This window comes from Thermobia domestica, chromosome 7, assembly GCF_964235325.1.
Source record: "Thermobia domestica chromosome 7, izTheDome1.hap1.1, whole genome shotgun sequence".
NCBI lineage: Eukaryota > Metazoa > Arthropoda > Insecta > Zygentoma > Lepismatidae > Thermobia > Thermobia domestica.
This window is the reverse complement of record NC_137460.1, coordinates 34,069,521-34,087,147: the sequence shown is the minus strand read 5'-3', so window position 1 is coordinate 34,087,147 and position 17,627 is coordinate 34,069,521. Positions and strand designations below refer to the sequence as shown.

Genomic DNA, 17,627 nt, shown 5'->3' with positions numbered 1-17,627 from the left:
TAGTAGTAATGATTGTTTAATCTTATAATTAAAAGTAGCAGCAACCGGTTAATATATAAATACTATGGGTTAATACGTTCTCGCTAATAGGTGCGTATATTTTTATTGTTATTGTTAACCTACGTCTATTATGGTTTTCAAAAATCACCAAATATTTACATTTCTACCAAGTAGAAAAAATCATTGTTGTTTATATGTTCCTTGACTTTTTTTTTTTTTTTTTAATGCTATAAAACCTATAGAAGAAAATAATACGAGTTGCTTTTCGCAAGCGTGTAAAAGGTTAACTTTGCGTAATTACCGTAAATAAATAAAGTCTGAATGTTTACCTCAGTGCTTAATTACATATAACAAGAAAATTGTGTAATAGTCATGTTATGGAAATTATTTCTGTGGAATCCTTCGTTCATATTGTTTGTATTAATGATTGAGAGTAGGTTGATTTTCAGTCGTAGATTTGTCACCAACAGCCTGATAGAATATAGTATCGTAATGAACTTAAAAAGCATAATTAACTTTGTAAATAACAACTATTAAAGTTTTACACTAAATCACAGTGATAAATAAAAAAGGGGGATGGGACTTAACGACAAGAAATCGTTCCAATTTGTCAATGAAAGTAGATACTATATTAAGGACAAACATTACGTAACCGACAGAGTTTCTGAAATAATCAATGTAAGAACTATCAAGTAATAATAAGGCAGAAAAAAAAAACTACCATAGACGAAAGTAGATGACCGAACTTAATTTCTTATTGTTAGCTATGTTGTAGGTATTGTTTTCATGTTCTTAGGTAATATTAAAGTAAAAAGTCATTGGGTGAAGATCAGGGAAGTAGGATAACTAGTCCAGTTCTGCTGTCTGTCATCATCATAGGTATTCTGCGATTATAGGCAGGTCACTTGCTGCAACTGAGAAGCTTCCATGCTCCACGGTCTTCTGCTAACCTTTTTGTCTTCACGTACAATTTTTCTATTTCGATATCACTCATTAATTGTATTCTCCTTTGTCCTCTCCCTCTCTCTTTTGCCGCCATAACCTCTAACATGTCCTTGATAATGTCTAAAATTATTCTTTTCTCCCCACCATTTCTAACATCCTCTCATTCGTTTTCCGTTCGGGAGCTCAAGTGGTTCGGAGTCCACGTTAATCAGCCTCGCTGCTGAACGGGACGTTAAAAATCAACTCAACACAACAACTCATGCTTCTCCACACCCACGTTTTGAAAATTTCCAATCGTTTCTCATCATTTTGCGTAGTATCCATGTTTCTGCCCCATACAGTACAATACTCCACATGAAGCATTCTATGAGTCTTTTTTTTTTCTCAGCTCTTTGTTCAAGTTTCCACAAATTAATATTTTCTTCATCCTAAAGGCTTCTTTCGCCATTCCTATCCTTGGTTTTATTTCACGTTCGCACTTCAAATTATCACTAATAGTACCACCCAGCTATCGAAAACTGTTCACCTATTCTATTTTCTCCCCACCTACTTCTATATTTGACACCGTCCCCTTTGTTCCAGTCACCATAGCTTCTGTCTTCCTAACATTTATTTTTATCCCTGTCTATATAGGTATGTAATAATGCAGTCGTTGACGTGACAACATCCTTCGTATGATGCGGTAGTCCCTCGTCTTATATGAACCACATATTGAACTCCATCGTGACTGTGATTAGCGTAAACGCCTTCGGTGTGAGAGTGCTGATTCGATTCCCGGTAGGGAATCTTGTTAAGATTCCACGTTAAACTCGAGGTTCACGTCTTGTATAGCCTCAGTGCTGAACGGAACGCTAAACTCCCAAATTCACCAACCAACCAATGGACCCTATTTTTGATACTCCAGGCCATGGTGAAGTTCAAGAGTGGGTCAGTACTTTGACACCTCGAGTATTGGTTAGTTTTATTAGTAAATATTGGACCAATCTTTCCTAGGGACACTACTACACACTTAACGCTAACACGGACCGGATAAAATGACCTTTGCACTATGAATTGTAAGATTTTATGTGCTCTGGGTACATTTGTAAATTCTATATGTTCAGTACTCATTTGAAGAATAGAACATACCAGTTCAGAAATTCCGTTTGGAAGTTACATACCGATTTCTTTTCGTTAGGTCCTTGTTCATACACTCAGTAACAGCCATAAGTACTTTTTCTTTCTTTCTTTCTTTCTTGAAAGTCACAGTAGTTGTTCGGACAATTTTCTGATTGATGATGGAGAAACCGTGTGCGATGGTTAAAGAAATAAAACACCAGGAATTATTAGATAACACAGTTTTATGTGAGGTTGTAAATAATAATAATAATAATACACTAAATTCAATGTCGTTAACATAATTTATGTTAAAATTCGTTTTTAAAACAAGTGGATTAGGTATAATTGGAGTTGATGAAAATGGATAATAAAAGTTATATTCTTGTCATCGGCAATTCCACAACAAGGCATAGAGCCTACAGTTCACGTTTTCTACGTCTAGTGATTGGGGAATGCACAAACAGAAGAACTGTAGTAAGGCACTCAAATCAGCGTAAAATTAGTTTCAACGAACTAAAAAAAAATCTGCTTTTTTTAAATTTTAACAAGGGGCATTTTGCGTGTTGATAGGGGGGGGGAAAGAAACTGGAGTAATAAGGAGTGAAAAATATAAGTTTACCTTGGTGATAAATATTCTAGCTGTGGCGCATTTATCGGTTTATTTAAGGATGTTCATATTTAAATGAAGTAAGTGAGCTTCCATTCGTGATCCTTTCAAATGTTCAATGTAAGGAGTTTCACAGAAAATATTTATGTATTTGCAGTTTGATCTGTTAAGATCAGTATTTTTTTTTTTTTTTTTAAGTTAATACTCATTCCTAAGTCGTTCCTATTTTTTTTTTTTTTTTGTATATATGAATGATGTCATTATTAATAAAAGAAACTATTGTTTACAGGGAAGATGATGATAAGAAAGAAGACGATGATGAAGAGGATGAAAAGGTTAGTATTCTTAAAATTACAATTCCTTTGTTCAAGAAGTGATGAAAACAGTTGCACTTTCATCAATAGTTTAGTGTACTCTCATCAACGTTAAAAATCAAAGTTCATCATTTAGGAGTTTAGCTTTTCAATAGTCTCTTTGTCCGTATAATGTATATTGTAGTTTCCCTTATGCAGCTATAGATGGAGCTAAGTTATACATCGAAATGTTTTTTTTTTTTTTAATTATAAACAGTGTAATATAAAATTATTTTAATATTAATGGTTCATTAATACTAGGTTTAATAAAAAAAAGTATTTCAGGGCCCAAGCAGTCTAAAAAAATGGTTTTACACGGCTCTAAGCAAGCTAAATGGAGTAGATTTAAGAGCCCCAACGCTTCACGCAAGCTAGGTAGCTAAAATTAAGAGTCCCACAGAGTTTCAAGCAAACTAAGTATTTAAAAAAAAAAAAAAAAAAAAAAAAAAAAAAAAAAAAAAAGCCCAGTTCTAAGCAAGCTAAAGAAAAAGTAAAGGTGACCAGCTGCAATAGTTATCATCCTCCTGGTCTTACAGCTGCTTTAGTGTGGCATTAGCGCTGGTTCGTCGTCACATGACCAGTGATGTCACTTGTCTGTTGTTTTGCCACTAGTAATTTGTAGTAGGACGCACATGGTAAATGTTTGTAAATATGAGCATCTGTTTTTTGAGAATATAACCTAATATTTGAAATATAAACGTAAATGAAGGTTTCTTAACAGTTACTGTTTACTAGAATTTTAGGAACTAAACGTGGAAAATACATGGTGGTCTAAAATCAAAAACTCATCTTGGAAAGTATTCATCTCTTGATTGAAGATTTGGCTGCCTTCGTTATCAAGTCGAAGAATCTGTCATCTGGTATCTTGTGAATATCTAAACCATCTTGCTTCTAACATTCCAGTTTCTACAAATCAACTGTTGTGTACTTCATGAGTTTTAAATACTGGAAATTAGGATAACGATCGCAGGTTACATTTGCACTGTAGGCAGTTGGCAGAAATGTAACATGTTATTCGTCACGCATTAAAAGTGTTAATTTCGTCCGGTAGATGTCAACCGCTGGAAATGTCTGCTGTCATCTAGCGGCGAGACGTGCAACTCATACTACTTTTGTTTCAAATACGGCAGGATAATCTCTCTCCATATATACAATAGGACGTCAAAAATATGAACGCGGTCCCTAGAAGCTAGTGACAGTACACTAATTCAATTTTCTTTGTGTGAAATCAGTGTTTTTACGAAAGCTCATTCATATGTAATTGTTTGTCATACATATTTTTATTTTCCCTGAGGCCTATACAAGTTAAGTTTTAAGTGTGAGTTACAAGAATATTGTAATTTCGTGTACGAGCAGGTTTTTCAGAAACATTAAATGTAAGTAGCCTTACGTACGGTATTGTAATTACTGTACTGTATAACCACTGTATCGATAAAAGAGCATACCGACAGTATATTTAAGCCTAAATGTTTTTTTTTCATTTTCGAAAATCCGAACTACTGTAGTCCCAATTAGTTCGGATTTTCGACTCCCTAATATATATATATATATATATATATATATATAATATAAAATTTTCTGTTATCTGTGAAGATCGTAGCGGATTGGCTCCATTAACAAATTCGGCCAAGATAATTGCTCTTGTATCTATCTATGGCGAAAAATAGCTTCCGTTTAAGAGTTATCGTGTGTAGTATGGAGCAGATGGACGAACCACTAATATTATAGTATTAGAAGTCCCACTTGTCTAATCCTAATAAATAAATAAATGATTCTGTGACCTATAGAACCCGGAGATTCAATGCCACGTTCACAAAAGCTTTCCACTGACTTCCAACCAACTGGATCCAGTTTCTATGTCTACGTTCTTTCCTCAGAGTAAGCAACCATGCTTCGCAGCCATACAGGACAACAGGCATGGTATAATTTTAATAAATAGATAAAAGCTTTATAAATATCTAAGTATGAAAAAAAGATACGGAGACCCTTGGTTAGCTATTCTTTTGGTTCCATTGTCCGACTTACATAAGTAGCCAGTGTATGGAGCAATGATACCGCGTAGTGAACAGAATTCGATAGGTGGCCAAGCTGTTTTGTTATATTCGGCTGTTTTATCTTCTGGCATAACTTGACTATATGTGATATTAAAATGATAATGTGTATGGTTGTTTTATTTTCAGAGTGGCAAGGACATTGCTTCCAGATATGCCGGAGTTCCGCAGTCATTCCTGTTCTGTCATGTGTGCAAGAAACATATGTGGGATGAAACTGTAAGTAATATTTACTATTATCATCTCTTTTTCATTAAGGAACAAATAAATGTGTCATTGAAAACTATATTTAACACAATACACGATATCCGTGTTAATGTAGTTTCGAAAAGTAATGTAATGTTCGCTAATAATTTTTGTGGAATGGAATTGAATTTTTACGCTCCGAAACTGTGATAAATTAAGGAAACTTTAGAATGAATAAAGTTGGAAGATACGAGAAAACGAACGCACACGATGTCTGTCCACCACAAAGCTCACTTCAGACGAGGTGGGATCTAACCTTTGAACCTCATGAGTAGTCTTATCAGTGAGTCACCATTGCTCCACTAATCTCTGTAATATGTAAACAAAGATTAATGCATTTTACATCGTACTCAAACAATTCTCAACTTTTGATATGCCCACTTATTCAGCATCATTTAAAACGTGATGTCGATAGCCTTACAAGTGATGCTTCTTAAATCGCCCAAGACCTATAGGGTGTGCATATGCCTAGTCTTTCACAAGCTCCATAGAAAGTAATCCATGACATAAGAGAGGAGTATCGTACAGATAAGCAAGAGTTGGTCCTCTTTCTATCCACCACATGGAGAACTGCCTATTTAGAAATTAACCAGGACCACAAAGTGGGGTATCGTGGGCCCACTCATCTTGTCGGCCCTAAAAGAAGTTAAAGTGCTGTATACAATTCCAACATACCGAGATCTTTGCTGCAGTGACCGTTGCCTCAGCGAAAAGCAAGGTCCGATTACCTGGTTGTTCATTAATTCACACCACATTCAGGTCCAGCATGTTTCGTTCAACTTTACGAACATCGTGTGGATTTTTACTTCCGCAAATGCTAACTTTTGGTTTATCTATTTCACATGAAATATTGCTTTACAGGGAGTATACACACTGTCCAACAAATCATGTTTCCTCGATTGTGGCCAACATTCTTCGGCGGATCTCTGCCATTTTATGTTCGTCACTGAGGATAGATGCATGTGGACTGTGGAGGAATGTGAAACTCTAAACTGGCACATTAAATTGGTTTCCTAGGACTCGAGTTTCGTTGAATGTTGTCAATATTTTGCTCGGACACGCGTTTCAAATTTTTCCACACTTAGACGCAGCACTGCTCATTACTCGAAATTCTTTGTCCCACTTGAAGAACATTCGTGTTGCTGGAAACATTATCGTTAGTCCTCGGTTAAATACGTGTCATACAAGTTGAAAAGAAAATTTGTTAATTCTATACGTGCACGCCACACATGATTTTTCTTTACTGACTATAGATATATGCGCAGACTTCCGGAATCGAATACAGCGAAATTTGTATTTCTTTTATTAAAGGCATAAGCTGCAGACCGTGAATGTTATATGTGGTTATATATTATTATATGTGGGTGTTGTATGTGGTTAGTAATAAAAGACTTAACATCTCAGTCTGTGGGTCACGCTAATTCCTGATAGTAAGACAGTCAGACTAATGCATATTGCTTGCTACTCAGCGATTTAAATCAACACAGTGTACGTGGTACATAATTTTGGGTGGTTGGTTGGTAAAACTTAAATGAAAACAAGCTTGATTTTAACTTACAGTGTACAATGGGCCAAAGACTTGGGCGCAGAAACTAGTATGTTAAATTAAAAATGTCGTAGAAAAAGATATATCTGATTTTGATAAACGATGAAAAATCCGAACATGAATCCCAGTTCCTATAGTCCATTCTAAACTAGAAGCAAATTGACGTTTGGAGAAGCACGTGGTACGCTGTTGCCACTTCGTGCGCATCCCGGTTAGTTCTCGGGCTAAAACTGTCTTGTGACTCAACGAAAAAGGAAATCTCTAAATATTGATTTGTTTGGATGGATGAAAAGATATGTTTGTCGTCCCAGTTTCTGCATGTTGGGAAGGGGGAGGGCTGTGTGTGTGTGTGTTTATGTGACAGAGAGAGAGAGAGAAATGAAATCTTGCTTGTGATTGTAAAGAAAGTACTTTTTTTTTTTTTTTTTTTTTAATACAGTAGAACATCTTTTAAATGCTTATGAGGAAAAAAATAAATGAAAAATATAAACAAATCATGAGGATAAAAAGAACTTACAAAACACTTCTGAATGTCCGGATTCATCTGAAATTTGGAGCTGGTAGAAATATGCATTTGTTAGAAATTTGTCAACAAATATTTACAAATAAATGATCTTTAGTTTTTTAGTTTTCTGTGTTGTTTCTCTAGCAGATGCTAAAAGCTATAACTGCGTACTGTAGTCACGCCAATATAACGGAAACAGGGTTCTGCAATAATTACGGGGGGGGGCGCGGTGGCTCAGTGGTAGAGCGTTCACCTCTGGTGCTTGGGGTCCCGGGTTCGATCCCAGCCCCCGCCAAGTGAACTTTGTGGTGGACAAACACCGTGCTCGTGGGTTTTCTCGGGGTACTCCCGTTTCCTCCCACTTTCTTCATTCCACCATTTCACTCATCTCTCATTATCACCGTCTCCTTTAGCCTAACCGGCATAACCGTGGGACGTAAAACTCAAAGATGATGCAATAATTACGTTTTTACCATTAAGCAAATTTGCACTATACACACAATCTGCATGCATCATACTTTAACTTTCTATGCTCACGGATCTCGTGTCTAATCACCCTTCTTTTCATGATATATTTCCTACACTCAATTTGAAACGATAGGTGACAGCACTCTTTCAATGTAGGTGTGTGCTAGTGATCTATTTCACCCCGTTCTACGGTACTATACTGACTAAACGTAAGAAACAAGTATTTCTGCAATGAGATCAGTAAACAATTTTTGGTTCCCGCGACGATTTTGCTTTTTCAATTTTTTTGTCACTGGAACATATTATATATATTGTGCTGTCCCAAAAAAAAAAAAAAAAAAAAAAGTTTGCTTTTGTCATTCAGGGTTTCTTTTAGACATGTTTTTGGGGTGGCACTGCCCCTCCGGAGCTGTGAGAGTGCCCCCGGACGAGATCAAAATAATACGTCTTATCATATAATAATAAATAAAATAGTACCAGCAGTGCCCCCCAGAATACTACTTGTGTCCTCCCCCCGTAACACATTTTCTGAAAGAACTACTATTTTCATTTTATTTCAGTATAGGCCTAGAAAGGTAAATGCAAGCATAATTTAGAATCAGACATACCTGAAATGTAATTTATTCCAGTGGATAGACTCCACTCAAGTCATCATCATCATTACTACTGATGTCACTGCTACTAAGCTCCTCTTCACCAGATGAATCACTGGAACCACCAACACTTATTATTAATTGTTCTACACTTTCTTCAAGCACACCTTCATTTTTCCATGCATCTTGAATAACTTTATACGTATGGTTAACTGCATCTCTCCAGTTTTCTGGCGTAATTGAGGCTATGGCTTCTGTTAATTTTACAAGAGACGACATGGTGAAACTTTTATTTTTACGGCCAACGTACCCTTTAATTTGTGCCCAAATAAGTTCTATGGCATTGAAGTGACAATGGTAAGGGGGAAGTCTCACTACTTTATGTCCATGTTGAGTAGCGATTTTGTCAATGACGTATGTGGGGAATTGGGGTTTGTATCTTTGCACGAGTTGCATTAATTCTGCTTTTCTCAAATCATCTCGAACCTCCACGTTGCGTTGAATTAACCAACGAACAATGTCCTCTTTTCTAGTGACCATAGTAGGAGCTTTGTCAGCAATAACTGAATGGTATTTTGCGTTATCCATAACAATAATGGATGGCGTGTGCAGTTCGGGGAGAAGAGATTCCTGAAACCACTGAAGAAATTTCGTTTGGTTCATTTCCTCATGATAATCTCCTGTTTTCTTCGATGTGAAGAGAAGGGAACAGTTTTGGAAAAACCCAGAAGACGTACCGGCATGAAGAAGTATAATCCTTCCCCCTCTACCTAACGGCAATCCCATTGTGCCATGAAGCGTGTTGTCGGTCCATCCTTTACTAACGCTGTGGTTCACGTTCACCCAGGTTTCATCAAGCCACACTATATTATCAAAATTATGTTTTAATATTTCCCGAAGAAATCTACATCGCCACGCAGAAACATCCGGCTTTTCCATTAAAAGTCTCCTTCCATTTATTTTCTTATACGAAAACCCCAACTTTTTAATAATACTATACAAGGATGTTTTGCTTCCTTGAAAAAGTTCGGCTTCTTGGAGTGACGCGTGTAATTTCAGGAGAGTGGGGTGCTCCTTCTTTTGATAATAAGAATAAATATGTCGCCGTATAGCGTCTTTTTGGAAAGTATCCAAATTCGTCACACGTTTACTTACTTTTCTCTTCTTGCCTGGAGTTTCTAATTTTGAAGACCTGGATTGATTTTCTTCATTTTCGAACTTCTCCTTGCCAATTTTCACGATGGTACATTTATTTACTTTTACAGCAGCGGCAGTCCTGTCAAGCACCTTATTTACAGGGATAATCGGTCCTCCATTGTCCCTTTCCTGTTCGAAATAGTCCCGAACCGAGCAAATAATTTCCCTTGATTGTCCTTTAATAGGAATACCTTTCCCTAAAACGTTCTTTCTTTCAGAAGAATGTGTTCTCGGCCGTTTTGCAGGGAGAATGTCCTCCATTTCACTGGACATTATTTAAAATAGCCTATATATTCGTTATATACGCAAATATAAATATATATATACACAAACACACAACACCGCACGATATATACAACAAAATATCTCACATATACAAATATATTTACAGAATTGTACACAAAGATAAAACTCGAATGCACAAGAATAATCTAGAAATCACTCCCACACACAAGGAAACGAAACACTAAAAATATCTTCTTTCTTTCTGAAAACACGTGTTTACTAGCAGCAACATTGGAATGTTAAGGTCTGTTGCCAAGGAAACCCTCCACCCACTGTTGGTAAAAGGGCGTTTATGATTCGACCCTCGCTGAGTGACCGCAATAACTGTGTGACGTAGACTCCTTTCTTCAAAACAAACTTGCACGTGTTTTTGAGCTGTCAATTTGCTTCTTGTTTAGAATGGACTTTAGTCGCTGGGCAGAGGCTCTGTTGCTTGAGTAAGCAGCGGCTTCATCAGCTTTCTGTTTGTGTTTTTTATTCTCAGGCATCTTTTGCAGTTGCAGATAACCCATCATGGCCAATTATCTAGTGAAATGGAACACAAATTGCAGTGAACACTAAAGGCTTATCATGTTTTTGATGAGTGTTTCAATCTAAATTTAATCGCAATAAATAGTTAGTCTATCTTTTATACAGGGTGTTTCAAAACACCGACAACGTTTGGGAGGTGATTCCTGACACCAAGATAAGACAAAAAGTATAGACCAACCTGGGCGCACAAATGCTTCCTTTCAAAGTTACAGGTTGCCGCAAACTTGAAAAAATAAACTTTAAAGGTCCATAGCTCCAAACCTATGGAACCTACCGCAGTCGGATCAAGGCTTCACTTTGGAACTGGTATGTGCCCTATCCAAACATCCAAGTTTCAGAATCCTGCGGTACTTCTGCAACAATTTTTACAGAGGTAGTTGATGAGTACTTCAAATTATATGCCTTCAGTCAAATTTCCTCTATAAAAATTGTTGCATGAGTACCTTAGGATTCTGAAACATGTATTTTTGGATAGCGCACATATTAGTTCCTAAGTGAAGTTTTGACCCGACTACAGTAGGTCCCATAGGTTTGGAGCTATGGACCTTTAAAGTTTAATTTTTCAAGTTTTCGGCAGCCTATAACTCCGAAAGCAAGCACTTGTGCACCCAGGTTGGTCAATACTTTGTGTGTTATCTTGGTGTCAGGAATCACCTCCCAAACGTTGTCGGTGTTGTTTTGAAACACCCTGTATATGTATACAGATAAATACAGATATATATATAGATTGATACATAAGTAGCTATATAAACATATATTAGTGCTGAGAAAGAATGCTGAACTCGAAACAAAGTAATATAAAATATATGAACTGGAACTGCTTGATTATCTAACTAAACACAACTACACACTGAGCAAGGCTATGTGATAATATATAAAACACACAATCACATAAGTTTTAACACAATAACTGTGACTTCATCAGACTTCCACATAGCCTTGCTGAGTGTATAGTTGTGTTTAGTTTGACAATATGAAAACAAGGTCAGGTAGAAATTTATGCTTGATTATATGTCGCTGTTTGCTTAGGTTTACTTTCAAATTAATAATTTGAAAGTGTATACTATACTATTGTTACATATTTTTATAATTCTTACATTGCAGTCTTTCGAGAATCACGTGAAAGGTCGAGCTCACCAATTGATGATGGATAAGCTGGAAGAGAGTTACCGAATTAAAGTGGAACTGATGAGGCATGAGTTAAAGGTTAGTTTCTGTTAAAATTTCCCTAAAGTTGGACTCCGTATTTTTGCATCTTTTCCTGGAACGGATAAAATATTTATATATGTAGGTTAGGGAGCCTAAACTCTGTCACAAACCTGTTAGTTAGCCACTTTTTGAAGGAACTTGCTTAAAGATAATAGATTCCAGATTCCTACATTTTAAGAAGAAAATACAGTAGTATAATGCTTACCCGATCATTCCTGAATAGAAAGTTGCCAAAGTATTTACGAGTCCTGGAAACTTACTCGCTTAATTGTTAGTTGAAGCTAACATGTCACATAGTCGCAAACAAAAGGTGATATTCACCTACATTTGTCAAACATTTTGAAATGAGGGCAGAAGTTAAAGCACATTTGGTAAGTAATAGCGAAGGATGATATGACAAAAGAAAAACTCAACTCACCTGCCTGTTAACTGAAATAGTCGCGAAATATTTCGAAGGCTTTCTCCTTTCTTCACTAACGCAGAAAATATTTGTAGTGCTATACGTATTACATTCTGAACAGTCTTCTTCGTAGAAATATTATTATGCCCAATATTGTGGAAATGTTCCTTTATCTAGCTACGAAGAAAGCCAAAATTCTTCCGCACCGGTGTGCATAGTGCGATGTCGCATTGCTACTGACAGCAGAGGAACTTAACTGTGTATCTCGATTCGTGAGTTTAGTGTTTAGAGATATATATATCCTTTCAAGTCAGAAGACATCCAATAATCATTCGTTGATATTTTTTTTTTTTCTTCAGTCATATATGACCAGACAGAATTTACGTGCAGTAAACATTCTTCTACTAAAGGGAGCAATTATGTTACCTGTGTTGTGCGTCTTGCGGTATTATTTTTCTACCATGTCTTGCTTACTCAAATAGTCCAAATCTCTAGATTACTTTTTGAACCGCGTGCCTCATATTTCTTCTCTTGCGTTCGGTGAAAAGAATAAGAAAATAAGTTCAGAGAAAACTAATCTTCTAGAACTTAAAGAAGCCCTAGATATAAGGTTTTTTAATACTAAAGGCATAAGTGATTATTCTTTCTTCCACTAATTGATGTTCCTAGAAGTTATAAAGTTTCACACAGCGCATAGAAAAACTAGAATCAAAAGACTTCTTCGCCCCTGCACTCAGTCATCGTGTTTCTACGAATAAGAAAATTCAGAATTTAATACGTGTAGCAACATAAGTCTTTTCTACAGTATAGAAGGGAGCATTGAGCCTTTGAAACAGTTTCCGAACATTTCAGTTAAGGATGCGTAGGTTTTTTGTACATACCCTAATAGTTGAGAAGAAGTTCATTAGTGAAGTGTTGACAACTCAGCAGTAACGTTCTCATGCATTCCAAAGTTTTATGAAGAACAGTTACGCAACGGGTATGTAGGCCCCTACTTGTGTTGGCGATTCGCTTGTGTGTGTGTATTCCTACAGACCTTGAAAGTCAGGAAATTTGACTTTATTTAGGGAAATTATTGAAAAAGTCTTAATGTGTGGAAAACCAAGTAGGCATTCTCGATAATGAAGGCAGCTGTGAAGTAATATGGTTATTTGTGTCTTAGAGATTATACAAGACAACAGTATAGAGCAATACGTTACAGATGCATTAAGTTATATCAAGGTGTGTGTGTAGTGCTGTGATTTGTGGTTAGGTTCTAAACTCTGAAATCAGTTTATCTACAGTATTTTGAATCCCTTATGTATACAGTGTGTGGCTTCTCTAACCTTCTGAACTGAGATACATACATCTTTTTTAATAGACTTAAGTTCTCAATTTGACCAGTTATATATATATATATATATATATATATATATATATATATATATATATACCGGGTGCGTCATTTATAATGTCAAACCTTGATGACGGAGAAACCAAAAGAGAGAGAGAAGCGAAACTTTGCAGGAAGCAACTATACAAAGGGGCACATTGATAGACGTGTTACTTGACATCACCGGATGAACAGTGTTGCCAACCCAATATAAAGTTATGATTTTTTAAATGGAACGGCCTAAATTTTATTTCATAATTGAATTCAACACTAAAAAGGAAGACGAAAGATATGCCTCCCGCAGGTCAGTGTTGCAAACTTCTCGAGAAATAACGTTAAATATGTGTCACATTTAAACGCCTTTTGCACACACAGGGAGTGAGGTACACACTAGTTTTGCACAATAATTTAAATATTGACCAGAACGGTTTAAATTGACACCAAGTTTAGATGGGTCCGTTAAAGAGTGTTGACATAACAGAAAAGACAAAAGTCGAGTTTGGATCTGGTGCAATAACTCGAAAAAGGCCATAAGTACATTACGGTTTAATATTTATAGGACAATTTGGTATGTCATAAGAAGCATTCTCACGTTTATTTGTAGTCGATAAGTCAAGTACTTACCGAGATATTCGGAATTTTGTAAAAGCTGACAGTTACCAACTTCTACAGCGCAAAATTCTCAGCTTTTACAACATTCCGAATATCTTGGTAAGTACTTGACTTATCGACTTCAAATAAACGTGAGAATGCTTCTTATGACATACCAAATTGTCCTATAAATTTTAAACCGTAATGTACTTATGGCCTTTCTCGAGTTATTGCACCAGATCCAACCTCGACTTTTGTCTTTTCTGTTATGTCAACACTGTTTAACGGACCCATCTAAACTTGGTGTCAATTTAAACCGTTCTGGTCAATATTTAAATTATTGTGCAAAACTATTGTGTACCTCACTCCCTGTGTGTGCAAAAGGCGTTTAAATGTGACACATATTTAACGTTATTTCTCGAGAAGTTTGCAACACTGACCTGCGGGATGCATATCTTTCGTCTTCCTTTTTAGTGTTGAATTCAATTATGAAATAAAATTTAGGTCGTTCCATTTAAAAAATCATAACTTTATATTCGGTTGGCTACACTGTTAATTCGGTGATGTCAAATAATACGTCTACCAATGTGCTTCTTTGTATAGTTGCTTCGTGCGAAGTTTCGTTTCTCTCTCTCTTTTGATTTCTCCGTCATCAAGGTTCGACATTATAAATGACGCACCCGGTATATATATATACACGAAGTATTTTCTTTTGAAATTCCACCGCTGCAGTCCTTAGGATATGAATTTTCATGAAATTAATATGATTCTTAAAGGCCTAAGGCTGATAATCATGCCCAATATAACTTTACAAGGGTGAGTTTTATATAAGACTTGCAATATTCTTGTACACAATATACGTGTATTTATTAGTACAATGAAAGCAGGTTATGGTTCAAAGTATAGCTCCTTGTGTTACACTGTCTGGAATCACCTTCCTGCCAGTTCCTCGATTCTACGTCTAGTCCTTAGAGGCAGAGAAGTCGTTGCTGTTTTCACCTCCTGGTTGGTGAAGCATCGTAATTTCAGGAAGTGCGCCATGGACCGAAGAGGTAGTAATTCGAAGGGGCCTTGTCAGGACTATATGCCGGGTGCAGCAATTCAGTGATATCAAGTTCTTGATTTTTCATTGCGTTTTTCGAGCCTTGTGTGGTTTTGCGTTATCCTGTTGCAGAAGGACGTTTTTTTTTTTTTTTTTTTTTTTCGGGTCATCAGTTCATGATATTATTAATGTAGTGCGACATACATCCGCCCCGACTGTTTGTAATAAAGATTACTACTGGTGATAGGACCGTTAGGAATGAACTGCAAGTGTACCCCATTGTAATTCTACCACACTCACACAGAGCACGGCTCTGTTTGACTATCGGTTCTGGAAGTTAGCCGTTGCCCAACCACTATTTTCTTGCACATTCGGATTTCTGCAAAAACAACTTCTCGTCGCATGTAACAATCCGTTCCAGGAAACGGACGCGGATTGTGCAGTAGTTGATAGCAAACATTCACTCTCCTGTAGGCCTTAGCTAGGGTCAACTTTTGTGGCAGAATACAGCAGCTTTCAATGGTTTTCTGAGTTAGTGAAGATGACGCAGGTGCAATGGACTAGGAGATGCTGAGTTTGACAGTCGGCGTGTGCTGATAGATGAAATTTCCTCGATGCTTGTCGTATGACCTCAAAATCTGTTACCCTCTTGCCTAATTTTCGACATTTTTACAATCTGCACGAAATTTCTGGAACCAACCAGTTGCTGTGTTGTGGTTTACTGCAGTTTCCCATTTCGCGTGACAAATAGTTTGCGTTGCTACCACAGCGTTATGCTCGAGTTCGAAGTCATACTTTAACGGTTCAGTATCAGATATTGTTGAGCACTCATCATTGCCACTAAAAACTGTCTGAAGATACTGACGGGAGTGGGCAGCCCCCGTGTTAAATTGTCGGCTTGCCACACTACCTCTTGAGTCAGTTACTCTTCGTACCCATATTATGGTCGATCATGGGATATACACACGCCTGCTGTTTGAGTTGGGTTAATATTGCAAGATTTGTAACTCGTAGTTAAGTGGTTACTACGTGATGCCACTAGGCAAATACATTCCCCTTTTATACAATATATATATGTTAAATATTGTTTTATAGGTTGCTGAACAGCAGCGTGAAATTGAATTGGAGCGTATGCGTCGCCAAGGAAAGAAGGTGAACACGAGCAATCGAGAATACTGCATGATGTGCGATCTGCACTTTTTTGGAAATCTTCTTGTCCATCGCAAGACAGGACGTCACCAGGTAAGGAAAGATCATGTAGTGGGTGGTTCGTAATTATAGAAATTGCAAGTTTAATCTATCAGAACAGCTAGAACTAGAAATGATACTACCGTATGTTTTCCAACATCTTTTCTTGCACTACAGCTTTTAGGATTTAGATGCTAATCTTATTAGCTTGACCCTAAAGTGCAGAAAAAAAGATGTTTCATTGTTCGTACTATGATAGTGAAGTCGGCAGCACTTAAAGCAAGTAATAGTTCTTTACCCAGTAGCTAACAGTATGCCTTCCGTTTGATTACACTTCGACGTCATTTAACTTTGACCACAACTTTATATAGGAAATTCAAAAAGAAAACTGACTGCTGTAATGAATTTATTGTGAAATGCTGATGTAACAATTCCCTCTTTCCTTATAAGTTTATAGGTCATGTTAATTTTTAATATTTGTTGCTGTACGCGAGACCCGGGTTTGATTCACGGATAGAAGTTATGTAGTTCGGATCCCACGTTAAGCTGTAGATCCATGTCTCATAGCCTCGCTTCTGCTGAAAGGGACTCTGAACTGGGAATCAAATCAAATCAAAGAAATCGGAAGTCTTAATAAGTGCGTAATGAAGTGTTCTTCGTAGCCGAATTATTAGTACTTTTTGGGTGCACGTGGTACTATACTTCATTCGAGACAACTGGTAGCCAATGAAAATAAGCTTTTCTTTCTATGTCTTTGCTATTGCAGGAAGGGAAAACAAGACGCTAATCTTGAAAGTTTTTTTTTTTTTTTTTTTTTTTTTTTTTTTTTTTTTTTTTTAAAGATACAATATTGTACAAAATCTAAAGTTTTACCGTAATTCGCTTGTGGCTGCCTAGGCATTGCTGTTCCATTCAGCAACTATATAAAATCCCGCAACCAACAATTCACTTTAATTCTTGTTTTTAAAAGAAGTAATGATAAAGGTTTGACTTTAATCGTATTCTAATTTATAAATACGAGAATTCATTCATTATACAGTTGATTTCCATATTCTTTCATTGAAGAATAGCAAGAAATTGTGAATCAACCAATCTTATGTAAATTCTAGGTCTTTTATTTATTTATTTATTTATTTATTGTAAGGACATCTGTTTATAAGAAGGCTGAACGAAACATGCTTTTCTTACTCCAAATTCCGCCGTCATCATGTTAGCGTTCTGACACTTTCCCCATATAGATCGTATTTGCTCTTGGAATATATATATATATATTAACATGAGGTATTTGTATGTATACAGAAGTATGTATTCAATTTACAATCCTGTAATCGCTTGCAATTTCATTAAGAACGACTTCTAAGAAAACGTCAACTGTTCATTTAATTTACTGTTAGAACTCT

General features: G+C 36.4%; 1 protein-coding gene across 2 annotated transcripts in view; it reads left to right on the top strand.

Annotated features, from left to right (window-relative positions):
• Positions 1–17,627, top strand: part of Pep (Protein on ecdysone puffs) — a 70,690-nt gene that overhangs the window by 28,780 nt on the left and 24,283 nt on the right. For both annotated transcript variants that reach the window (XM_081764476.1, XM_081764475.1), the window contains exons 5-8: positions 2,940–2,985; positions 5,184–5,273; positions 11,530–11,631; positions 16,135–16,281. In XM_081764476.1, coding sequence (XP_081620602.1) covers positions 2,940–2,985; positions 5,184–5,273; positions 11,530–11,631; positions 16,135–16,281 — 385 coding nt within the window. The remainder of the gene's footprint in view (positions 1–2,939; positions 2,986–5,183; positions 5,274–11,529; positions 11,632–16,134; positions 16,282–17,627) is intronic.